This window comes from Acipenser ruthenus, chromosome 46 (assembly GCF_902713425.1).
Source record: "Acipenser ruthenus chromosome 46, fAciRut3.2 maternal haplotype, whole genome shotgun sequence".
Taxonomy (NCBI): domain Eukaryota; kingdom Metazoa; phylum Chordata; class Actinopteri; order Acipenseriformes; family Acipenseridae; genus Acipenser; species Acipenser ruthenus.
The window spans coordinates 4,405,527-4,432,270 of NC_081234.1; the positions used below are offsets into that span (position 1 = coordinate 4,405,527).

General features: G+C 40.9%; 3 protein-coding genes across 4 annotated transcripts in view; 2 read left to right on the top strand and 1 right to left on the bottom strand.

The window, feature by feature from the left end:
- The window catches only part of LOC117397817 (uncharacterized), a 46,486-nt gene extending 40,725 nt beyond the window's left edge, over positions 1–5,761 (top strand). Inside the window, exon 5 of the mRNA XM_033996702.3 lies at positions 3,929–5,761. Coding sequence (XP_033852593.2) covers positions 3,929–3,986 — 58 coding nt within the window. The 3' untranslated portion in view covers positions 3,987–5,761. The remainder of the gene's footprint in view (positions 1–3,928) is intronic.
- Positions 1–26,744, top strand: part of LOC117966425 (synaptobrevin homolog YKT6) — a 160,382-nt gene that overhangs the window by 75,171 nt on the left and 58,467 nt on the right. The window lies entirely within an intron of this gene.
- Positions 11,775–26,744, bottom strand: part of LOC117397714 (NPC1-like intracellular cholesterol transporter 1) — a 52,169-nt gene continuing 37,199 nt past the window's right edge. For both annotated transcript variants that reach the window (XM_059013514.1, XM_033996510.3), the window contains exons 12-18: positions 25,542–25,665; positions 21,269–21,324; positions 20,610–20,760; positions 19,613–19,844; positions 17,604–17,717; positions 15,378–15,540; positions 11,775–13,375 (exon numbers count right to left, since the gene is read on the bottom strand). In XM_059013514.1, coding sequence (XP_058869497.1) covers positions 13,254–13,375; positions 15,378–15,540; positions 17,604–17,717; positions 19,613–19,844; positions 20,610–20,760; positions 21,269–21,324; positions 25,542–25,665 — 962 coding nt within the window. In that variant the 3' untranslated portion in view covers positions 11,775–13,253. The remainder of the gene's footprint in view (positions 13,376–15,377; positions 15,541–17,603; positions 17,718–19,612; positions 19,845–20,609; positions 20,761–21,268; positions 21,325–25,541; positions 25,666–26,744) is intronic.

A 26,744-nucleotide genomic window follows, 5' to 3' on the forward strand; every position in this document is an offset into this window, starting at 1 on the left:
AATAACAGTCCCGATCTTTTACACCCACACGTCACACAAACACGGTGCGTGCTCTAGTGCTCGTAGTGAATATACAGTCCTTAGTGAAACAAAGTGCAGTGATGTTGATCTGGGTTTAGTGCTGGCCTTTGGCGACTGCTCCGGATCGTGTTAGCCATCTAAATAACAACAAACAGTATTTAATAACGACAAAACACTCGCGATAGTAACACACGTCTTTCCTTCTGGTATAGCTTAACCATAACAAGGACAAACAGACAAAACAAACCAGTACCGTGCTGGTCCTCCAGCATGACATAGCAATTGTTTTTTCTTTTAATTTAAATTACTCTCCTCTCCACACCTGTTCTCCACTCACCAAACACATGCCTCTATATATATACAGCTGTGCCAAGATTCAGTTACTAATGAGTCATTGCTCATGCACTATTACATACTTCATGTGCACGTGAAGTGATTGTGCAATCCCCATGCCTAAATACAACTATATAGTTTAAATCACTTGTGTTACACAGACCCATTTATATCCCGTGCACCAATACCTATACACCAACATTAACACACCACACCCAACATATAACACATAACACACACATGGGCGGGGCACACTGCCACGGGGTACTATGTTCTACGAGTACTAGAAAACATTCTCCGCTAAAGCGCCGCCATCTCAGCAGCAGATAGCCATTTTGTCAGCCGGTCTTCCCCTGATTCAGTCGTCTAACCGCATTTTCAGCGGTTCGCGAGCCAGCGCCTGCGGACTCTGCATTCACAGCTCATTCTACCTCCCTCTACCAAATACAATCAGTTACACCATCAGAGCATTTAGGATAAACATTCCAATTGAGAGTTATTAATCACAATAATCAAATATTCTACCCTGAATCACTTTCTAAAGTCAACTGTTTTATTCTAATCATAAACTCCAGATGGCAGTATAACACCTTAAGTTCTATATATTTAGCTGGTCCTCTTTCACTGCGGAAGTCGTGTATTTTCAAATCGGTACCAAATTACTTCAGAAGTTAAGAAGTTTCATTCGATGCGAGACACATGTCGGATACGGAATCCATGTCCTACGATTATCAACGTTTCAGTCAAGGCGCCCGCCTACCCAGCAATGGACAATACACGCATAGACTGCTCCTGATCAAATCAATAGGTTTCGCAGCAGCCTCAGAGCAACGCATTCTTCATCCTCTCAGGTTCTACAGCGGCCTCAGATCTATGCATTCTATACAACTTCCCAAAGGCAGCCTCATTTTCGGCTTAATCTAAACTGCCTTAACACTCGAAAACCAATAACACTACTGATGGCAGTCCACCATTCGCTATTACAGATAACTGCTTCAGCAGATCTCTGCTCTCTACAGCTGGGCTTCTGCACACTACTGACAGTACTCCGTTGTTTACTTCCTTAGATATCTGCACTGTTCAGCAGATCCCACTCTCCACTATTAATCACTCCTCACTACAGCAGATCTCGGCTCCCTCTTCAGATGTGCTTACTGTTGCAGCACGCAAAAGTTGCTTTAGTTTACCATTTTAAATCAGCAGCTGCCCTCCTCCACAGCTTCCAACGCTCCAGCTTGCCTCCAATACTCTGATCGTGGCAGCCATTTTGCTTGAGTTGCTCAGCAATCTTCATATGTCCGCTCATCCTTTGAAATACTACAAATATTAATACATGGTGAGAGACGTGGTACGAGACTGGAAATCTGTCTTGATTATGAGTTAAGGAGTTCCACTATTAGGAGAATGACTGGAGTTATGAAACCCAAGTCTCTGAATGTGAGTTCACCTTTTCCATTCCAAGCAGACATGATAGTAGCAAACCACTGATCGATCCCGTATTAACTAACACATAGGGTGGTCACGCCACTCTCGTCTCCAAAAACGACTTTCTCCCCAATTTTATACCCCGCATTCAGTTCCAAAGCCAGCATCAATCTCCAGCTAATCAAAAAACATGGGGTGCCGGTCCTGTGCAGCAATCAGTTTATACATCCGTTCATCCCATACCGACATAGCAATAGCCCATCAAAGACTAGTTAGCATGCTCTGAGTGGGACAGCACCAGATCAGTCAGGGAACCCTTTTCTATCTCTCCTTTCAGGTCCTGATTCATCAGACTTTCCTTCGCCCCGAGAGGCGCCTCTGCCGAGTCAGAACCCTTTTATGTGTTTTCAGGTCCTCCCAAGGCTTCAGCCTTCGACCAAGCCCGAGCCTACGTAAAGGCAGCTCATCGGTCGGGGATCTCTTCCTCTCCTAACTTCAAGTCCGGGCCCCTGCAAGCCCGTCTCTAAGTCCGGGCCATCGGCTCGCCTTCTATCCAAAGTCCAGGCTCTCTATGTTCGCCACTAACAAGCTTGTTTCTGCTTCCTCTATTCTATCCTTAGAGCCTCAGCAAATGCCCCATGAAATATGTTTTGTCTTTTCAGTTTGTAGAATGAAGAGAAACTTGGTAGGGTGGTAGGCACCTAAGGGAAGTTGTGTCAGAGCGAAAATGAAGGTCATAGGTCACATGGTGTGGCAGCCATATTGGATTTTTCAAGAATTTTGGACAATTTAAAAATATCTTCTCCGAACCAGTTTACAGCAGAGATCTGAAACTTGGTGCACATACTCCCCTCCTGGCCTAGATTTACAGTTGTTCAAGAGAAGTCGATCGGTCACATTGTTTTGGGGCCATATTGGATTTGTCGAAAATATTCAAACGACTTCTTCTCTGAAACGATTGTCGATTTGAATCAAAACTTGGCATACATGTCCTTGGCAAGGTTGTCTATCAAGTTTGTTCAAAGCAAGTCGCCACATAAAAAAACATGGCCGCCACTAGCCAATCAAATTTCAGCAATGGTCAATTTGCATATATTGCAGTGTTAGTCTATGGTGCAATGTGATGGAGTGATGAAACCGCATACAGTAGTAGAGGATTATGGGAAATTAATGTCAACGAAAGAATGAAGTTGATTGGTCACATGATTTGGCAGCCATATTGGATTTAACAAGCCAAATTTTCGTATGTCCGTAAAATCAACACCGTTTCATGAAAACTCACGAAACTTGGTAGGGTGGTAGGCACCTAAGGCAAGTTGCGTCAGTGAAAACAAAGTCAAAGGTCACAAGGTGTGGTGGCCATATTGGATTTCTTGAATTTTGGACAATTTTTTTAAAAATTTCTCCGAAACCGCTTATTGCAGAGATGTGAATCTTGGTGCAATAGACTACCCTCATAGCCAAGATTTACAGTTGTTCAAGAGAAGTCGATTGGTCACATGGTCTGGCGGCCATATTGGATTTGTCAAATATTCAAACGTCTTCTTATCTGAAACAGTTAGGCCGATTTTGACGCCAAACTTTGCATACATAGCCTTGGCAAGGTTGTCTATTGAGTTTGATAAAAGCAACTCGCTACATAAAAAACATGGCCACCATGAGCCAATCAAATTTCAGCTATGATCAAATTGCACATACTTGCACATGTTACCTTGCTAAAGCTCCAATGCAAAACTTGTTTAGAATTCCTTTTGAGAGTTTAGACCATGTCATAGTTACTATAGAATACACAAATGAGCCCATAAATGCTCTATTCAAAAATTGCCTTGACCGTGACCTTTGACCTCTCCTTAAGGTCAAATGCAAAACTTGCTTATAACTGCTTAGAGAGTGCAGGTAGGGTGATGGTTACTATGGAACACAGATAGGAACAAGAATGCCTTGGAAGCTGTTAAGTTGGTTGCAACTTCTAGTTTTTAAATATTTTATTGGGTCATAAATTAGTTAACAGGGAATATGTGTTATTGCAGATTGATTTGGAAACAAATGCAGGGTACAGAGATGGATCCCAATGAAATGAAGTGTTAATTGTTGCAGATTCTTCTCTAACTTAATGGCTCCCTGTAAGATATCCTTTGCAATATTTCAGGAAGCAGACAATGAGGATGAGGGATCAGAAAGGTCCCAGGAAGGATCTGCTGTGCTGACAGACCCTGCATTTTGATAGCTCCACCCCCATACCACCAGCCTGGGCTCACAGGGCACTGACACCAGGGGGCGGTGCAGCTAAATGACCAGGAACTGCCAACAAGACTTCACTTTAGGCTTCTGTAACTTTTACCCAGTACCGTCCAATCTCTGCACCTCTATCAGTGTCTCTGACTTTAACCACAAGGACAACTGCTTCCAGAGAGCCTACCACAACATGGAAGAATTCTGTTAACCATTCTGGCCTGTGTTAATACGAAAGCTTTGGAAGATTGCTTGGCTAAAGAAATGACCTGCAAGGATGTACAAAATGGTCTTATATTTGTATATATAGATACAATGTGTTTAGTTATGAAGTTGGAGGGAGGCTGGCAGAGTGCTGCAGAATGGAAACCAAGGGAATTGGATAGAAATGCAAATGAAATACATTTATGAAACACTTTGCTGTACAAGGTACACTGCTACTAGAATATTCAGTAAATACTGTATGTAGACATTTTAGCAACACATTTCAGATGGATGGTGGTGATGGTGATGCCAATTCATAGTCTACTGCAGTCTATGCCAGTGGTCCTTAATGCTGTGCCTGCGACAGCAATGCTGATGTATTGGGAGGGATACTGAGGTTATTACAGTTGACTGCTCTTTGCTGCCAATTCTGTGCCATTTGATGCATCTGTATCTGAAAGAGCTCTCGCAGTGTTTACAGGACACATTATTTTACCTTTGCTGTATCCTGTGTTGTCCATATCCCAGCAGTATATTCTACATCATTTCGACTGTTTGTAATATTTTTTTTCGCACATCATAGGTAAATCCACTAAGGAACTACTTTTTCTTGGCAACAATCTGAAGGAGAAAATATTGTATTTTTTTTTTTCTTTTAACATTGCAGTATATCCAGTTCATGCTCCCTCCTGCAACAATGCTGGTGTTGTGATTTGAAATGAGTGCTGTACTGTGGGAACAGGAAACCAGCATTGTTGCACGAGGGAGCGTGGACTGGATACAACGATGTTTAGAAGAGAAACTCCTTTTGCTGCTTAACACTACCGAGTAAATGTTGAGAAATGCATTCCCCAGTATGTTTAAAAATATATTACTGGTACAGTAACTCGTAGGTAAACGGCTGCGAAGTACCTTTTTTAATATAGGTGTCTAGTTTAACTCCTCGTTGAAAGAAATGTAAAGCTCAAGAGAGCTGTTTTCTTTGATGTCATCGCTGCCGTGACAGATGCTGAACTTAGGTAGGTGAAGTGTTTTGTATATACTACACATGGATACATTTAATGTTATGAATGTATGTGAGTTTGTTGGGCAGAGAACACAAAGGTCTTCTCTAGATACAGACTTGTTTGTTGCCACATTCTTCTTTTTTCATTGTGTATCGAATCCTTTGTAGGCAACTTGTGCAAATTCGCATCTATTCTTTAATGTGAATGCTGTTTTTAAACTTTATCTATCTGTCTCGCATTTCATAATGATCTCATAAGAATGTGGCAATAGACAAGTTAATATCTGCAGATATGCCGTATTGTGGTTCCACTGAAGGTGAAGCAACTTGCATAGTAAATATTTAATTGCTGTCTTATTTGTTGGCAAAATTCCTATCTTATGACCCTTGCTCTTTTGGTGCCCCATGTTATATTACTCTTTGCTAGACTCTCTTCAAAGCTACCAGTGGACTAATCCATCGCTAACAATACGAAATGTACATGCTTGTTTAATTAGTCTTTGTTGAAAGTTACATTTAAATAAAGAAACATAACCGGTGTGCAGTTGCCCTAAACCAGGGAGGAATGGCTCTGAAATCCTGCAGATTTTTAAACACACAGTTCTGTAGTGTAGAAAAGCTGTGTCACACTGTTGCAAGTCAGTTTGTCACAGTGGCCAAGACTGCAGATCTGGTAACTTTGATAGGTGCTCGGTTGGCAGATGTTTCCGTACCCAATACTGCAAACATGTTTGGCAACAGTTTATGTTGACTCAGAAATGTCTTCATCTAGACAGTGTGGGGAAGGCCAACAAGATGCTCGGATATATTGTGAGAAGTGTTGTATTGAAATCAAGGGAAGTAATGTTAAAACTTTACAATGCATTAGTAAGACCTCACCTAGAATATTGTGTTCAGTTCTGGTCACCTCGTTACAAAAAGGATATTGCTGCTCTAGAAAGAGTGCAAAGAGCAACCAGAATTATCCCGGGTTTAAAAGGCATGTTGTATGCAGACAGGCTAAAAGAATTGAATCTATTCAGTCTTGAACAAAGAAGACTACGCGGCGATCTGATTCAAACATTCAAAATCCTAAAAGGTATAGACAATGTCGACCCAGGGGACTTTTTTGACCTGAAAAAAGAAACAAGGATCAGGGGTCACAAATGGAGATTAGATAAAGGGGCATTCAGAACAGAAAATAGGAGGCACTTTTTTACACAGAGAATTGTGAGGGTCTGGAACCAACTCCCCAGTAATGTTGTTGAAGCTGACACCCTGGGATCCTTCAAGAAGCTGCTTGATGAGATTCTGGGATCAATAAGCTACTAACAACCAAACGAGCAAGATGGGCTGAATGGCCTTCTCTCGTTTGTAAACTTTATTATGTTCTTATCTATCTCTGGATGTATTCTCTTATCAAAAACAGAGGCTTAGCCAGATTGATATACTCATCTCAGTTGTTGTACGTTTTCCCCCCCAAAATGTTAAACGCATAAATTCTATCGTCTTTAAATTTATATGGCGTAACAAAACCCATTATATAAGAAAGTGACAACTAGTAAAAGATTATTCAGATGGTTGGCTCAAAGCCATTGACTTTGAATCCTTGATCGGGACCTCCTTGATTGTTTACACCTTTGCAGTCCATTTATTCTGTACGTCGGGTCCAATTTATTTTCACACGCACAGTGTATTTTAGACGTTCTGTTTAAAAGTATTTTTTTCACAGTAAAACTGATATTCTTTGAGCGCTGGATGCAGAAGCAGCTTGTTTCTTTATGGCCGTGTTTCTGTGGTGCCGGGACTATGTGTATTGCTCAGATCCGCCCCTTTTTTTTTTCAGCTTCTCTCTGCTCCTATCGGTCTCACTCGGCCATTGAATGGTTTTCTCGGCTTTTTCCAGAGAAAAAACGACTAGAGACCTGTGTCTTTTTGATGATGTCAGACATGGTCTGACATCGGACCGGAAAGGGTTAAGCTAAACTGGTTAAGGGCCTGTGTATACAATAGTGATTCTATGTGGTTTCATATTCCAAATCGTATTCAGAGAACTGGGAGATTTGGAGTTCTTGCTTAAATGTGACTATGATGTTTCAAGACTTCCAACACAATTATCAGACTATTACAAACAGGCATTGCTATATTGGAAATTGGTCTTTTCTCCCAATTTCACAACGCAGTGCTATGGAATAATAGAGTGATCAAAATGAACAGAGAGTAGTGTCCATTATTGTTTATTGCAATGCCATACTAAACATTTATTATGGCATTGCAATCACTCAGGTGCTGTAACATAGGAAGCAGGTGGTGCTGTCACATACATTACATGATGTCAGAAGTGAACAAAATTATTTCAAAATAAATAAATGGAGCATCTTAACCCTCCAAATAGTCTGTGTCTAGACAACAATCTGGCAGAAAACTGGAGAACATGGATACAGAAATTGGAACTGTTTCTGCCAGCAAGCATAATAGCGGAGAAGATGGAGAAGGTACAGTGTGCCAAGAAAGGTTCTGGGGACACTGGGACCAGTGTTCCAAAAGTGGGACTGTACCGTTCAAAATGGAACATCTGGTCACCTTACACTGAAGGACAGAATCAAAGCTGGAATGCCAAATGCCAAAGTGTTTTCAGTGTTAGATGCAAATCAAGGATCAAAGTTGAGCACAAGATTGACCCAGAAGCACTTCCATGATAGGCATGCACAGGAGTTAGCCGTCATTCAGAAGGGAGACGAGTATGAATTAGACGTGTTGAGAAGTGGAAACCTGCATTTGTTCTTGACAGACATGCATCATCTAGGTCTTACATAGTTCGCACGCCTGATGGAAAAACATACAGAAGAAACCAGAAACCTTTCCTGAAGACACAGGAGAAAACATTTCCCATGATGATATGTACTTTGTTTACCTATGCCTCTTGATGTAAAGAGACCACACACTTCTGTATACATAAGTAAAGTTATTATGTAAACTGGCCGGTATTCAGCAGTTTCCACGTGTCCGACTTGAAGAAAGAGACTGGATTGATTTCTGTTAGGAGCGGATAGCAGCCTGAGTGAGGTGACACATTTTATATAGTTTTTTAAATAGTTTTTGCTACTGGTTCTAGACATTTTCCAGTGAAATGTATTACATTTTCTTTAGCGCAAGTCTTCCATCACACGTGTGGGGGTGGTGAACTTTAATCTGTCACATTAACAAATAATGACGGTATTTCTTAAATGCAGTAGTGTATCGTGTTGGCTGATATTTATAACATGGGGAAATGAGTCCAAAAAAGAACATCAATGTGATGTAACGTTGCATGTGCAGTTATGGAAATAGACCACAAAATGCTCCTGCAGTATTTTCAGTATTTTATTTTTTGATTTGCAAAATACAGATTCCACTATATTGAAATGAGGTTTATAATGGGTAGATGCTGTTATTTGTGTCAGTAAAGCACAGTGTCCATGAGGGAAAGATAGCTACCACGAGGAAGGCCATCATTTGTAGAAGTGAAGCATGAATAAAAAATATTGCAATGTATTTCCACCAAAATCCTGGCACCCAGTTACTAGTACTAAGCTTCTTGTTATTTAGCAAATTTGTTATTTTTTTGTTGCCGCTATGTCTATTACTTTATCGTCTGTGTTCTCCTCAGTCAGTTCTGCTCTTGGCTGAGGGAAGTAGGCAATGTTTCATGCTGATGGTTAAATACACTTTTAAAGTATTACCTCAGTGCTCTTCTGGAAACATGTCATGATAGTAATAGCATTGTTTCAGGAATATCATTCGTATTATATTACTGTAGCTATATAAAATTACTAAATATTCTTTAAAAAAAACAGGCAGATACACTTGCCAGATGGTGAGCTAGACTTCCATGTGTGGAGCACAATTTATCTTATTTCCTCTTTTAATTGTGTGTGGTTTTACTTTTATATATACTTTTATAATTAACAATTCTATTATTATTAGTCGATTGGTCACATGGTTCAGCAGCCATATTGGATTTGTCAAAAATATTAAAACGTCTTCTTCTCTGAAACTGTTATGCCGATTTGAAGCCAAACTTTGCATTCATAGCCTTGGCAAGGTTGTCTATCAAGTTTGTGCAAAGCAACTCTCTACCTAAAAAAAAAAAAAACATGGCCGCCGTGAGCCAATCAAATTTCAGCTATGGTGAAATTGCACATGTTTGCACATATTACCTTGCTAAAGCTCAAATACAAAACTTGTTTAGTACTCCTTTGAGAGTATTTTAGTTTAGACAGTGTCAAAGGAATATTTTACTCTTTTGAGAGTATTTTAGTTTAGACAGTGTCATAGTTACTATAGAATACACAAATGAACCCATATATGCTCTATTCAAAAATTAACTTGACCGTGACCTTTGGCCTGTCCTTAAGGTCAAATGCAAAACTATCTTATAACTTCTTACAGGGTGCAGGTAGGGTCATGGTTACTATGGAACACAGATAAGAACAAGAATGCCTTGGAAGCCGTCAAGTTGCTTGCAACTTCTAGTTTTTAAATATTTTATTGGGTCATAAATTAGTTAACAGGGAATATGTGTTATTGCAGAAGGGATTATTGATTTGGATACAAATGCAGGGTGCAGTGATGGATCCTAATGAAATGAGTTTTATTCCCCAGCTGGTTCTAGAACTGAAGTGTTAATTGCTGCAGATTCTTCTCTAACTTAACGGCCCCCTGTAAGATATCCTTTGCAATATTTCATGAAGCAGACGATGAGGATGAGGGATCAGAAAGGTCCCAGGAAGGATCTGCTATGCTGACAGACCCTGATAGTGTAATGGTTACTATGGAACACTATAGGAGCCCATGTATGCTGTATTCAAAAAATGCCTTGACTGTGAACTCTGACCTCTCCTTAAGGTCAAATGCAAAAGTGGCTTATAACTCCTTAAAGTGCAGATATGTCATGGTTATTATGGAACACAGATAAGAACAAGAATGTCTTGGAAGCCGTCAAGTTGCTGGCAACTTCTAGTTATTATTATTATTATTATTATTATTATTAAGGTCATTGTCATCTATGAAGCTACATATGAAGATACTTATTTATTGCATGAATCTATAAGTGGTCAGCTCTTAGACAACAATTATTTGGAAGACAGTAGTACGATTTCATTTTTCATGGGAAATCAGGAAGAAACTGATGACCCTCTGTGGGATGATACTGTACCTCTGTCAAATACTTTCCAAGAAAATACCTGCAGTTCTGTGAGAAAGAAGATTCTTTGTGTTCATCATGGACAACTTTTACAAGAACTCATTGCACATTTCTGTGAAGATGGCATTTTGGAAAACAAAATCAGCCTCCAACTTGTACTTCCTGTTGGAAAAATTGAAAGGGCGCAAGATGAAGGAGGGTGTCATGAGAGACGGCCTAAGTGAGTTTTGGAGTGATTTCTATGAGCAATGTACACTTGGCACAACATACAAGGTTCACTTTCTTAAGACATGATTTTGGGAAAAAAACAATGGGGAAAGTGTAGACCAGGTGTTGGTTTTTGGTTGGAAAAGAGAAAAGTACTTTCTTATGAAGCCAGCTCCAGTAATTATAGAGCAAACTGCATTTGGCGCTGTTACAAGCAACCTTATCTCTAATTTCCTAAAGTATGTCCCAGATTCCGACAGGGGCTTATTTCAGCAGACATCCTGTAGTTGCAATTTGGTTGTCAAAGAATTGTTGAAAGCCTTAGATATTCATAGCTGTAGAAAGGCAGCAACAGCGGGTCACTTTGCTTTTACATGAATTAGCCCACAAAGAATTGATTCGAGCCAGCTTTTGTGATTGAGCAGTGGTCTGAAATTCTTGCTTTGGTGGCTTCCGATTTTAAAGATGTGCCTAAAAAATATGAGGAAATGCAACCATCTGCAAGAAAAACTGTCAAACCTCTAACACTCCCAACAAGTACTCTCAAAAAGCCAGCTGAGAGAGAAATTCAGAGTTACTTGTTGAGAAATGTCAGGGAGTCAGATTTGGAACACCGAATCGGCACAGGATCTGACTTGTTACTTGGTAAAAGCATCACAATAGAATTTACTCCTCTACAAGGTTTACAAAGAAGACCAGTTTCCCATACCTTTGGATGCTTCCTTGAGTTATGTTTACTACGATAACTATCCTGACTTTCGCTCAGAAATTAATCGAGTTTTGGAGAGTAATGTTTGGGTTATGGATTAGGTGTAAGGCAGTTGTTGCAAATGGGTTCAGAATTGAAAGTAGCTGTTTAAGTGAAGTCTAAGAGAATGGGGTTTATTTTCATATGTGATCCAGGCGGATAAAAGTTTTCTGATATTTTTCCTAATGGAAAGTACTAAAAAATAACAAATCTTGTTTTTACTTGCCTTTGCAATATCCTTAAAAACATTTCCAATTCTAAAATGTTCTGCCTATAGAATAAAGTACCAGCATGGGGTTCTGAGACATTCTGGCTCGACTACAGCACTGACTACAACCACTTTAATGTGCTGTCAGCCTCTGGAAGTGTGTTTGTTGAATGGCTAAGTTTCAGTGGGTAGAGAGTAACAGATTAAAAAAACAAACCCCAAAATATTTATAAATACAAAATGACATTTTAATAATCCAGTACATGTAATTACATTTTTTTTTTTATAACAGCTCATACTGTATATTTTAAAATACTGACATTTTTGTAAAATACTTACGGAGAGACAATTACAACCCATTCAAACTGTACATGTCGGCTCTTTTGATAAAGATTTACAAAATAAAAATCTGAAATTGCTCAGAATTTGAAGTACAGATTCCCAGCACCCCGTGGTTAGATATATGTGCAGAAGATCCAGTGCTACAGTGTAGATACAATAGTAATCCCACCGCCAGCATGTTAAATACTCAGCAAGGCCCTTTCACAGGTTTTTTGTCAGCAGACATTACAGGAAGCCCAAACAAGCCTTTCACAACTAGAAAAGCTGCCTTTCTCTCATTTGCCTTCATCTGTACAACTTACTCCTGATCACTGCAGTGCACTTCAGTATTGTGTGATTTGGAAGCCCTTTGGAAGCTCATTCTCCTTCAGATGGGGCCGAGGACTACAATTCTACAGTTCACTGCAGGGGTGAATCATTTCTATGGAAATGAGCAAATCAGCAAGTGAAATCAAAATGACTTGATATCAAACGGATAAAAGAATGGTAATAGAAGGAATCACAGGTAAAAGCCGTGGTTTTAGATTAATCTCATCAGGTTCTATAGTAAATCCCTATCAGATTGTTCTCGACTCAGACAAGCGCAAACCAGGGATGCTTTGGTTTTGTGTTGTGTAATTAATATGGTTTTATTCCATTTCATTAATACCTTAACTTAAAACTCAGATTTTCAATGTATTTGCACAGCCCTATAAATATGTTGTTGCATTGTAATGGAAAACATTTTAATAACTGTTACTGCAGTGTTATTCAGAACATTCAAAAATACTTTGAAGCTTAAAAATTGTAGCTGGGAGTTATTTTCATTTTTTTTAAGCTTGGAGAAGACCTTTGTCTGGTTGGTCCTTTATCTGTGGTTTACAAGAATCCATGTGACTGCACTATAACTTTTCAACTCTCAAGTCAGGCCAATGCAATTCAAAAGCCCCAGTGTCACAGCTCCATAAAATGAGGGATCTTGTAACGTCCAAAGTAAACTTTATGATGACATAAAAAGTCTAATTTTAATAACAATATTAAAAAACAGTAATCTGGCTAATTGCACCAGTTTCAGTATAAAATTAGTAACAACTTTTTATTGCAAGTGTCTAGTATATATTAAATAAAACTTTGGGTAAACAGTACACAGAAATGATGAACAACACATGACCTCCTAGCTAACCTTAAATGGCTGGAGTGCGCAGAACAAACGGGGTGGGTTGAGTTTGGACCCGAATGGCTGTGGTAGAGTGTTGTAATCCATCAGACAACCTTGGCTCTTTGAGGTCTCCGGGCTTAAGTGAGTTTGCTTGTTGCTTAGCGTTCTCTTGTATCTGTGTGAATTAAGCTAGCTGTTGATATGCCAGTTGGACTGGGAGTCTTTCTAGTGGTCCTCGAAAGCATGGTTTGAATAGCAGTTGTTGCCACTGATTGTCTCAATTTCCTTATTGCTCCGGCTCTCCTGGCGCTGGAGCTCCAATAGCAGGGCTTTGTTAACTTCTGGGCCTGATTTTAGAAAGCAAAAAAAAAATAAGGGTTGTTCATCCACCGTCACTCAGAAAAGAAGCACACAGCACTGGAATTGCATTAATAAGGGTTATTCATCCACCGTCACTCAGAAAAGAAGCACACAGCACTGGAATTGCATTAATGAGGGTTGTTCATCCACCCTCACTCAGAAAAGAAGCACACAGCACTGGAATTGCATTAATAAGGGTTGTTCATCCACCCTCACTCAGAAAAGAAGCACACAGCACTGGAATTGCATTAATAAGGGTTGTTCATCCACCCTCACTCAGAAAAGAAGCACACAGCACTGGAATTGCATTAATAAGGGTTGTTCATCCACCGTCACTCAGAAAAGAAGCACACAGCACTGGAATTGCATTAATAAGGGTTGTTCATCCACCGTCACTCAGAAAAGAAGCACACAGCACTGGAATTGCATTAATAAGGGTTATTCATCCACCCTCACTCAAAGAAGCAGCACACAGCACTGGAATTGCATTAATAAGATAACTACAATGGAACTCCTTACAGGACAGGACAAGGGTCTATACGTTTCCCAAACTGCAGGTTGCAAAATAAGGCATGGCACAACTGTTTTGAAAAACCAATGTAAAGGACAGCATCAAAAGAATTGTGTAACTACAGTGTAGTTATCAAAGATTGATCCACTGTCAGCATCTTTTAATTAAAGGTAAGGGCTGTGGTGAAACTCACCTGTGCAATTAAAGAGAAGGGCTGTGCAGATATTCACCTGAGCAATTAAAGATAAGGGCTGTGCAGATATTCACCTGAGCAATTAAAGATAAGGGCTGTGGTGAAACTCACCTGTGCAATTAAAGATAAGGGCTGTGGTGAAACTCACCTGAACAATCAAAGATAAGGGCTGTGCAGATACTTACCTGAGCAATTAAAGATAAGGGCTGTGGTGAAACTCACCTGTGCAATTAAAGATAAGGGCTGTGCAGATACTCACCTGAGCAATCAAAGATAAGGGCTGTGCAGATACTCACCTGAGCAATTAAAGATAAGGGCTGTGGTGAAACTCACCTGTGCAATTAAAGATAAGGGCTGTGCAGATACTCACCTGAGCAATCAAAGATAAGGGCTGTGCAGATACTCACCTGAGCAATTAAAGATAAGGGCTGTGGTGAAACTCACCTGAGCAATTAAAGATAAGGGCTGTGCAGATACTCTTTAACTCTCTTTAACCTGTTTGTTTGTTGGACAGCATTGATTTATTTATTTTTTTAAAGAATTTTAAGAAGAATTTTTTTTAAGATACAAAATATAGTTTTACAACTCCCATATGCAATGGATGAGGCAAAATACCTCAAAATTATATATATATATATATATATGCACATTTTTTTATTAAATCTACATGAAAAAATAAGAATGTGGCCGTAGACAAGTTATGTTCTGCAGGTATACCCTGTGGTAGTTCCATTAAAGGTGAAACAGCTTCCATAGAAATATTTCATGTTTGATCGGCACTTGTAGGCACAATTCCCATCTTATAGACCCTTGTCCTTTTTGTCCAACAACGTTGAAATAGAATAGAATAGAATAGAATAGGCGAGGCGCCTGTCTGGAAAGAAGTTTTACAACTTTTTTACAGCTAATTACATTATAACACTTAGTATCTGGTGCTACTTCAGGTTAAGGAAGCGCTCAGTTTCTTTTACTTATTCTCGGGTTATCTGTTTGCATTTGCGCTTCATGTTACTGCCAGAAAGCATGTCAGTCAAAAGGAAAGCAGCTGGAGGGGTGGGGACGATGATCAAAGTACAACACTAACTTAAAGGACAGCTTGCAAACAGAGATGTCTAACCAAGCGTAGTACCAAATAGAAAATAAAAATACATGTTTACTATAGCAGACGTTTCTTTCAAAACTGGACATTTGAGACCAATACACAACCTGTAAGAGCTCGGGGATTATTTCAGTAATCACTGTCAAGGGGTAACAACAGTTGTAGAGTTTGTTACAAGCTGCTTACCGAAGTAGCTCAGAAGCACGGGCAGGAAGACCAGGCCATGCAGCATCCCCAGCAATGTGATCACCAGGTTGAGCCGGAAGAAGAAAATCTGGATGAGCTGCGCCTTGGCGAATGCCAGGACTATGATACCAGGGAGGTTCGTCATCGCAACGCCCGCAAACACCTGGGCAGGAGGGGGAAGCCTGCATTAGCTCACACTGGACCAGTCTACCTCCCTTACTTATGCCTTGTGCATTTAATTAAGAAACTGCAACACCATATTCTAGAAATACATGAAGAAAAGTGCAATGACAAACATTTCGACTAGACTAGTCTTCAAATGAATCTCCATCAAATCCTTTAGATTGAAGTGAATGATCCCTTAGAGTGTTAAAAGCTTCCTGTCATTTGTTTGTTTCCATACAGAGATACTAGTATCAATGTGAATTGTGCAATAGAGAGCTATGAATTTTGTATAAACAGTCATAATTGTTCAGTCTGGCTGTTTAAAGTGGTATGCCTAGTAAATGTAATTAACAATACCTGAAAACCCATTCTGTCCAATATATTATGTTTAATATGTATTTTTAAACTGTGATTTTCATTTTCTTAATGCTTGATTAATAAAGCAAATCCACAGAAACCATGGGAGTTTACCAGCCTATGTCAGGTGCAACAGTCTACAATAGTTGTGCCTGGATAGAGGAATAAAATGTAAAGAAAGTGGCCCCTTTTTCACTGTTGCAACCTGACACTGCATGTAAGCTCTTGGATAACTAATTTAGTAGTTGCAGTGTCTTAAAGTGAAACTATGAATAGGAAATGGGCATAGATACACAGATTATATAATATTCGTTTTGAGTGGGGTTATCACTCCTGTATATAGGTCTGTAGTTTTGAAATAGTTAAAACAGAGATTTATTATTTAAAGAAAAAAGCTGCACTGGGGCAAAGCTTTGTGAAGCCCAGAGTCGTACACCGGGCCATTCAGTCAGACAGACAGAGGGACAGGGAGGAGAGATACGTACAGAGCTGCCCATGTTAGCAGACAGAGGGACAGGGAGGGGAGATACGTACAGCGCTGCCCATGTTAGCAGACAGAGGGACAGGGAGGAGAGATACGTACAGCGCTGCCCATGTTAGCAGACAGAGGGACAGGGAGTGGAGATACGTACAGCGCTGCCCATGTTAGCAGACAGAGGGACAGGGAGGGGAGATACGTATAGCGCTGCCCATGTTGGCAGACAGAGGGACAGGGAGGGGAGATACGTACAGCGCTGCCCATGTTAGCAGACAGAGGGACAGGGAGGAGAGATACGTACAGCGCTGCCCATGTTAGCAGACAGAGGGACAGGGAGGGGAGATACGTACAGCGCTGCCCATGTTAGCAGACAGAGGGACAGGGAGGGGAGATACGTACAGCGCTGCCCATGTTAGCAGACAGAGGGACAGGGAGGGGAGATACGTACAGCGCTGCCCATGTTAGCAGACAGAGGGACAGGGAGGGGAGATACGTACAGCGCTGCCCATGTTAGCAGACAGAGGGACAGGGAGGGGAGATACGTACAGCGCTGCCCATGTTAGCAGACAGAGGGACAGGGAGGGGAGATACATACAGCGCTGCCCATGTTAGCAGACAGAGGGACAGGGAGGAGAGATACGTACAGCGCTGCCCATGTTAGCAGACAGAGGGACAGGGAGGGGAGATACGTACAGCGCTGCCCATGTTAGCAGACAGAGGGACAGGGAGGGGAGATACGTACAGCGCTGCCCATGTTAGCAGACAGAGGGACAGGGAGGGGAGATACGTACAGCGCTGCCCATGTTAGCAGACAGAGGGACAGGGAGGAGAGATACGTACAGTGCTGCCCATGTTAGCAGACAGAGGGACGGAGGGGAGATACGTACAGAGCTGCCCATGTTAGCAGACAGAGGGACAGGGAGGGGAGATACGTACAGCGCTGCCCATGTTAGCAGACAGAGGGACGGAGGGGAGATACGTACAGCGCTGCCCATGTTAGCAGACAGAGGGACAGGGAGGGGAGATACATACAGAGCTGCCCATGTTAGCAGACAGAGGGACAGGGAGGAGAGATACGTACAGCGCTGCCCATGTTAGTAGACAGAGGGACGGAGGGGAGATACGTACAGCGCTGCCCATGTTAGCAGACAGAGGGACAGGGAGGAGAGATACGTACAGTGCTGCCCATGTTAGCAGACAGAGGGACAGGGAGGGGAGATACGTACAGCGCTGCCCATGTTAGCAGTGGCCTCCTTGGCTCTCTCCAAGTGGTTGGGCTGGGTGCTGATGGCAAAGGAGCGGGTCAGGTGAGAGACAAACTCCACAGAAATGCCAACGGCCTGTGAAAAATAACACAGTTCAAATTAGACAAGACACAGAGGACCTAACTCATACAAAAAGAATTGTGAACATCATACATTAACCACTGTGTGTGTGTGTGGCGTTACTTTTAAAAAGTAATCTGTTACCGTTACAAGTCACAGTAACTTATTACATTGAAAAAAAAGGTAAGAAGTTCAAGTTATAAATAGTTACTTCTCAGGTACAGTTTACATTTTAAGGAGATATTTTGGTCAGGCTGCAGCTCAAAATATCCAGCTCTCGATCCCTCTCCTCTGACGCCATGTTTTAGCAAGATGATATGAACAGTGTGTTCATGTGCATGTAGGGTTTGACTTGCACTATTGAAGTGCTTTCTGACTTCCACGTTATGCATTAGCCGTGGTACGTAAATATAATGAAAAGTAACTACAATATGTTTTTTTGATGTAAATCGTAATCCGTTACCACATTTCATTACCTGTCTGAAAAAGGAACCACTACAGTTAGTCAGATTAGAGGAACTCTGCATGTAATGTGTTACAACCCAACACTGACAATAATAAACGCTGCTAATACACCCCACGAGACCTGTGCAGTGACTGATTTAGAGTACTGATTATTATCTCTACAATAAGACAAATGCCTTCATCAAAGGCAATTATTACCAAATTATGAAATGTAGGTTTCGACAGCTGCATTTCATTATGAACCTGGTTCCAGTTGTGTGTCAGTACAGACTATCTGGGTTTGGGTTAGCAAGAGTCTACTGTACTTATTACAATGAAAAATTATATTAATCAAACCCAATAATTGGGATAATAAAAAGATAATCTATATTGCTAAAGATATGTGATCATGCCAATATGTGTTTGATATATAACATGCCATACTTAATATGTAACTTTAATGTTACTTAATATTACTTTATATACTTGTACTTGCTAGAACCGAAGTCATTGTATTTTATCTTGCTCTTAATTGTATTAATACTTGTACTGTGGTTCTTGAAATGTATTTCTGTTTACGACTGTAAGAAAATAATAATAATAATAATAATAATAATAATAATAATAATAATAATAATAATAATAATAATAATACTATTAGTTGTGTTCAATATCTATAGGAGTGGTAACTGTATGGGTAAAAGCACAATTTCTAAGGTTTATTTCAACTAAAAAGGGGGGGTTTGCAGATTAAAACCATGAGAAAAGACACAGACACAACTGTATCCCGGAATAGCACCAAGGCTGTGAAATGGAATGCAGATGCAACTGGAGGAGATAAGGAATGGGTTCAAAACTGTGCTAAGCAGTCTTTATAATGTACAAATCACTATGAGAAGATACAATACCTTTCATTTCCGGCAGCGCAGAGGAACAGCACTACACAGATGAACATTAGTTGTTGATGGACATACTTCAGGGCATATTCACAACAAATCCAACTCCATGCTAAATGAGCTCTTTTTTAAAACTAATTATTAATCACGTGTGAAAAATCAACAGTAACGATTTTTCTAAATATCTAGATGTCATATTGGGCATAGAACATTACGCAATTAGAATATAAAAAAGCACTTCTGTTTTAATAGTAGTTCATGAGTGCAATCTGCGAAGCTCTGTTTTGTCACATCAGTGTTAGTCTGTTACTCTATCCTTTGTCATTTCGCCTCAGCAGTGTCTTCAAGGTCAAAGCATCTTACTGGCTGCAAAGCACGTCCGTCATATGGGAAGCAGTGGGTTACTGACAGGAAAGAAGCCCCTGAAGGGGTGGGGAAACTCCACTCTCCAAGTGAAATGACCCAGGAAGTTCAAGACAGTCAAGGCATGGCACAAAGACACGGTCCACAATTGGAGGCTTAAAGAATGAATGTGGTTCTGTATTGCTTGGGAGAGGAAGCCTCACTCACCGTGACCAGGTTGATAAGCGACACGGCATTGTAGTCAATGCTCCACAGGGTCATGACCCCGACGGTATCCACAGTGATCATGATGATGGTGATGAGGTTGAGCAGACCGGAGCGCACATCCATGCCCAGCAGGATACTGCACACCACAAAGGTGGGGAGTAGACACAGCGACAGGATGAAGAGCCCCTCCGACACGATCGTCAGGTACTGCTCAAAATACACGTACGTGATCCTGCAGGGGAAAGCAAAACACCAATCCTGATTTTCTGGTTTTATTTGATATGGTATTGGTTAATCTGAGAAGGTGCGCCTATTTATAGCAGAAGAGCAGAAGGACATTTATGAACAAGAAAAAGTAATTCTGCTTCTCCGGTTCCCAGTAGCTGGTTAATCTTAGAACTTTGACGAGCCTGGACTTAAAGGATCCCAGTGGTTTGGCGTAAACATCATGACTAGATAACCCATTCCATGCCCACACCACCCACTGTGTAAAGTGTCCCCTACCCTCTCATCAACTGTGTCCTGGTTTCTGTGCTAGGCTTAAAGCATTGGCTACGTTAACTTTGTCTACATTTAAGCTTTTAAGACTTCAAGCAATGACCCATAATTCTTCTTTCTCCTGGGCTTAATAGCTCATTCCTCTAAACCTTGGGATTAGTCTGGCTGCTCTTCGCTCTTTAGGTCACAATGTTCTTTTAGTAATGTCCAGAATTAAATATCACAGCCTCTTTTGATGAATAAGTGGAATAGACAGTGCTGTGTGATTCTGTCCCGTCGGTGAGATGAGATGAGTTTAAAAGATCTATTGCAGACAGCCCGGCTCTTTCACACAGGTTAAGATGCTTCTTCGCGGGACGCTGGGTCGCCGGTTCACACCCAGCCTCCGCCCTGTTAAATAAGCAAGCATTCTGTTTGCGTGTTTAAAAGCTTGCCCACACTGTCTGCTTACTGACCGCTGTGCTGTAAGCAGGGCAGGGGACTCTGGGTGTGCTCTTACGTGTAAGGGAAGACCTGGAAGTCGGGGTCTGTGCCGGGGATCTGCCTCATGCTCCTGGTGATGTTGTCAGCAAGCTCCCTGGCTCTCCTCAGGGCCTCCGTGAACGCCTGTGAATTGGTGAGGGGGGTGTGGTAGGCCATGAACCGCGAGGCTGTAAAGAGGGGGTAGAAGGGGTGAGACAAAGCCCTGCTTATTCATTCAACTAGCTTCAAATGTCATTTTTAACACTAACTAGCTTTAAATATTTTTTGTATTAATTGTTCACATGTCCCTTGTCTTTTTCTGACATTTTCAATAATTGTAAACAGTTCTGAGGTCTCCAATATTGAGTTGCTCTTATTTTTCTCTATATCTGTCGTTATCCGTTTTTAGCTAGTCTGGAGAACTGCCTAGCACTGAACTGGCTTCCTTGTTCCATTTAAACCATGTGACAATGTGATCTTTCAACTCTGCGGGCCCAGCCTACTCAACATAAATACAGAGGGTGAGTAGGTGGGACCAGCCAAGGTTCCATTGTCACATGACTTCAATGGAATGAGGAAGTCTGTTTAAAGACAGTCAGAGGGTAAAAATTATAATAACAATACTGGATCAGCAAAACCCAGAATCACTTTGAAGAATGTGTCACACATCCAAATGGGATTCCAATCAAATTGTACCTATTATTTCTCCATCCGCTCCTCTAACAACAGCTTTGTCATAGGCTCCCAGGCCCCTGGAAGAAAAAAACAGAAAACAAACCAGGTAATCTATCTTTAAAATCGAATTAGTGGGGTCACCGAATGGCTCACCTGGTAAAAGCACTGCTGCGCGGCATGCTGGTGAGTCATACGGCATACAATCCTGGTTGTGCGAGACAGCCGGTCTTCGCTGGGGACTCCGGGGGGGGGAGGAGGGGAGGTGGGGAGGTGGGGGGGGGGCACCGCATTTGCTTTGACGCTCCCAGGGTTGGGGAGGTGGGATCCGGCTTAGACTGTTTCTCTTCACCGCTCTGCGGCGACCCCTACAGGCCAGGCTCCAAGTGAGCTTGGGAGCGATGATTTGCTGGGCTGGTCTTTGTCCTCCAGAGGCCAGTAGCCTGCAGACATCCGCTCTCGAGTTCCTGGGTGTAAAAGGACGCCGATAGGCCAGTGGGATCGGAGGACGCCCACTGAGCCTCGGGTCCCTGAGCTGTGTGGGGAATCGCCAAGGTGAAGGAGGAATAATAATAATAGTAACTGGGCATTCCAAATGGGGAGAAAATCAGGGGTAAAATAATTGGAGAGTCTAAATTTAAAAAAAAATAATAATTAAAAAAAAATTAGTTACCTGAAAGGGGAGAGGGGCTGGACCTTTAAAAGGACTGCACCAGCCACACTGAAGGGGGAGAGGGGCTGGACCTTTAAAAGGACTGCACCAGCCACACTGAAGTTCATTCTCTTTGGGAGCTTAAAGGGCTAAGACAGATATCCCAAACCTTACCTGGTTACTTTACTGCATTGCTCAACAAGTCACTGCTGAAGACTGAGAGCATGTCAGCTTGGGCTGCCTGTCCTATTGTGTTTCTGCTACCTTTAAACCTGAGATCAGTTTTATTTTTATTTTAGTTTTTTTGTTTCTGCCCTTTCTGATTGATGGCCTGTGTCTTGTACCTTGTTTTTCACTGGCTGTAAATAAAAAGCACAGCATTTAAAAAACTGCTTTTTTTGTTGGACTGGCTGATTGTGGCTTTTAGTATTCATAAGGGATCCAGCATTGCTTGGCTGAGAGACCCTGTGACAGAAACGAATGTACATAGCTGGGCTACATTCTGTTCTGTTGTTGTGAGTTTGCACTCACAAACAGCTTTCAATAGTTGGGATAACCGTGCCATCAGGTGTGTAAATGTTCTAACTGGAGCATGGAACAAAGAGTAAAATGCAGACATCTAACAACGGAAACTGTTTTTGAACCATTAAGATAATTGAAACCGCGATTGGAGGTATTGTTGGAAGTGCTTGCCCTGCACCTAGTCCTGATATTTAGAGCTATCCTGCACCTAGGAAACGTGGTGCAGACAATCAGCATAAAACCCTGCAGTGCAGTGTCCGGGAGGTAGACAGCTGTACCTGCATAATACCACCCGGCACTTTATTATTATTCATTTCTTAGCAGACGCCCTTATCCAGGACGACTTACAATTATTACAATCATTATATCATTAGATTCAAATGTCCACAATACAATGGGAGGTAAAAGGGACAGGCTCCTGAAAATATCACTTTTATTATCACTCACAATTGTAATATACTAATTTCATAAATCTTACACATTTTGCATTTCCATAGCTACATAGGTCTCAAATATACGTTTTTAAAGAAACACAAGTTATAGTGCACATGTATTTTCATTTTAAAGCAGACGTCTGCTACTACACAAGGTTAAAGCAAGTTATCAGCTTGCTTGCCTTGGCCTCCAGGAAGTCTGGTACTGCTTTACTTTCCGGCTCATTTCAGCCCAGTAGCATCTTCTGGGTCAAAGCATGTTAGTCAATGAGGGCAATAGCTGATTGGTGATTGACAGGAAAGTAGACTCCAGGTGAAATGACCCAGGAATTGCAAGGCAGTCTAAAAGCATGGATTGCAAACAGAAATTTCTTTAAACTACTGTAGTACCAGATACCATGTTTTAAAGTTAAAATACATGTGTTTCTTTCAAAACTGCACATTTGAGACATAAACTGAATGGATGTGAATGGCGGAGAAAATGTACGGAACTATTTTGTTAGCTCCAATTACAGTTGTATAACTGATTTCTATAATAAATAAAAACCTAACATAAGAAGGGTTATATTTAAGTAAGTTGCTGTACAGTATTTTAATGTTCTGAAGTCGCAAAATATGCAGTGGCTCTCAGAAGTATTCACCCCTCTTGGACTTTTCCACATTTTATTGTGTTACAACATGGAATCAAAATGGATTTAATTAGGAGTTTTTGACACTGATCAACACAAAAAAAGTTCATAATGTCAAAGTGAAAAATAAAATCTACAATTTGCTCCAAATTAATTACAAATATAAAACAGAAACTAATTGATTGCATAACTATTCAGCCCCTTTGCTATGACACACCTAAATAAGCTCTGGTGCAACCAATTGTCTTTAGAAGTCACATAATTAGTTGAATGGAGTCCACCTGTGTGCAATTAAGGAGTTTCACATGATTTCAGGTTAAATACACCTGTCTCTGGGAGGTCCCACAGTTGGTTAGTACATTTCCTAACAAAAACTACATCATGAAGACGAAGGAACATTCAAAGCAAATCCGGAATAAGGTTCTTCAAAAGCACCAATCAGGGGTAGGATATAAGAACATTTCCAAGGCATTGAATATCCCCCGGAGCACAGTAAAGTCCATTATTAAGAAATGGAGAGAATATGGCACAACTGTGAATCTGTCTACAACAGGCCGTCCTCAAAAACAGAGTATCTGGGTGAGAAGGGCACTAGTCAGGGAGGCCACCAAGAGGCCTATGGCAACTCTAAAAAGGAGTTACAGTGTTCCACGACTGAGCTGGGAGACACTGTGCATACAGCAACAATAGCCCAAGTGCTTCACAAAACTGGCCTTTATGGGAAAGTGGCAAAAAAGAAAGCCATTGTTGAAAAAAACTCACATCAAATCTTGGCTAGAGTTTGCCAGAAGGCATATGGGAGACTCTGAGACCAAGTGGAAGAAGATTCTATGGTCTGATGAGACCAAAATAGAGCTTTTTGGCCTCAACACTAAGCGCTATGTTTGGCGCAAGCCTAACACTGCACATCATCCTGAGAACACCATCCCTACCGTGAAGCATGGTGGTGGCAGCATCATGACATGGGGATGCTTCTCTGCATCAGGGCCTGGAAACCACGTGAAGATAGAGGGCAAAATGGATGCAGCAAAGTACAGAGAAATCCTGGAGGAAAACCTGCTGAAGTCTGCAAGAGACCTGGGACTTGGGAGAAGATTCATCTTACAGCAGGACAATGACCCCAAACATACAGCCAAAGCCACACTGGAGTGGCTTAAAAACAAAAAGGTCAATGTCCTGGAGTGGCCCAGTCAAAGCCCGGACCTCAATCCAATTGAGAATATGTGGAAAGAGTTGAAAATTGCTGTTCACCAAAGGTCCCCATCCAACTTGATGGAGCTTGAGCAATTTTGCAAAGAAGAATGGGCAAAAATTGCAGTGTCCAGATGTGCAAAGCTGGTAGAGACTTATCCAAATAGACCCATGGCTGTAATTGCTGCCAAAGGTGCCTCTACCAAATATTGACTCAAGGGGGTGAATACTTATGCAATCAATTATTTTCTGTTTTGTATTTGTAATTAATTTAGAACAATTTGTAGATTTTATTTTTCACTTTGACATTATGGACTTTTTTTGTGTTGATCAGTGGCAAAAACTCCTAATTAAATCCATTTTGATTCCATGTTGTAACACAATAAAATGTGGAAAAGTCCAAGGGGGGTGAATACTTTTGATAGCCACTGTAGCATTCAGAACAATGCAATGTGTAAGTTTACAACTTTCTTTTGTTTTAATTATTACCATGTGCAGTTGTTCATGTACAGTGTAATAGATTGTATATTAAAAATGATGTTTATTAATAAACCCAATTATAATCAATGCAGTAACCAGTACTACTGTACATTTAATTTCCACTGCAAAACAGGGTTATTTATTGTATGAACACTTTTTCTGTGTTTTAATGTTTATTTTGTCAGGTTATTTGGTGATATGAAAAAACGTTTGATTGTATTAGCACTGAGTTGAAATGTTTGTCATTTAATTTATTACATTTATTTGATATTTCCAAAGAGCTAAATCTTGAATTGATTAGTGCTGTAAGACATTCAGACATCCATGAAGGGTAATATTTTGATTATAGTATTACATCTCAAAAGGTTTGCCTGCTTAGATAAACTCACCCTTTGGAGCACTGTAGGTTAGGCAGGTCGCTGAGGAAGTTGGGGAGGTACTGGTTGAACTGCTCAACAGTGGGTCTCACTGTGCCAGCACCCAGTTGCATACACTTTTTCAAGCAGACAGAGGCTACAGGAGAAGAGAGGAAAGTGAGGAGTCAGTCTAGCACATTGAGGATTGTCTCATGTTAGCACATCAGGGCAGGATACAGAGAGAATATGTCATGAAAGACCGTGACACGCAGTATTTATGTCATAAGTGGATGCCTTTGGGCAAGCCTGTTATCTTACAGTAAGTCATGGGTTTTCATTTTTTTTATGCCACAGATATTCACATTTTTTCTAAATATGATATCAGTAAGAATACTGCACCTACTCATTTGAAGGGACTGTATGGCAGTCTATAACTTTTTACAAGGCAGTGCGGAGCTTGCCCCTTCCGACGGGGGAGCTGGGTGCAAAGAAGTGCATTCTTTTTTCAAATTCCTCCATTTAAATCTCCTCATCTAAGTGCACATTTAGATCAAAGTTTAATTCCATCTTGACATATTTGGTCTTTTGTCAATATCAACCTTTTATAATAAGTTTGTTTTAAATGATATGCAGTATGATCCACTGTCACAAAGACGGCCGGAGTGGGTGGTGTCAGACCAGATGCAGGAAATAAATAAACAGAGAGATTGGGTTTTGGTAAAGCTGAGCGCGTGATCGCGCTCAACATTTAATAAACGGAACAGAAAATAAAAGGTTTGCAACAACAAAAACACAGGACACGGCACTTCACGCCAAAATAAAGAGACAAACAAAACGTACTAAACACTTAACAAACGGTGCACGGAGAGACAAACAAACACGGTGAGTACAAACACTTCTAGATATTATTTTTACTACTTTTACGTTCTCCTTCTCTCTCACCCGTTCTCCACTCTCGAACACCCAACCCCGACTGAATGAAAATGTGCATCTATATATACTGTTGTGCTGGAATTCAATTACTAATTAATTATTCACTTGAATCCCAGCACGTGAATTAATTCTGTGCAACCCCGTGCTCGCATATTATATTTTAAATGCACGTGCGTGATGTGCAATCCCGTGCCTAAATACAAATATACAATTTAAACACACGTGAAACACAGACCTGTTTATATCCCATGTACCAATCTATACACCAACATTAACATACGCACGCATACATACAACATAGAA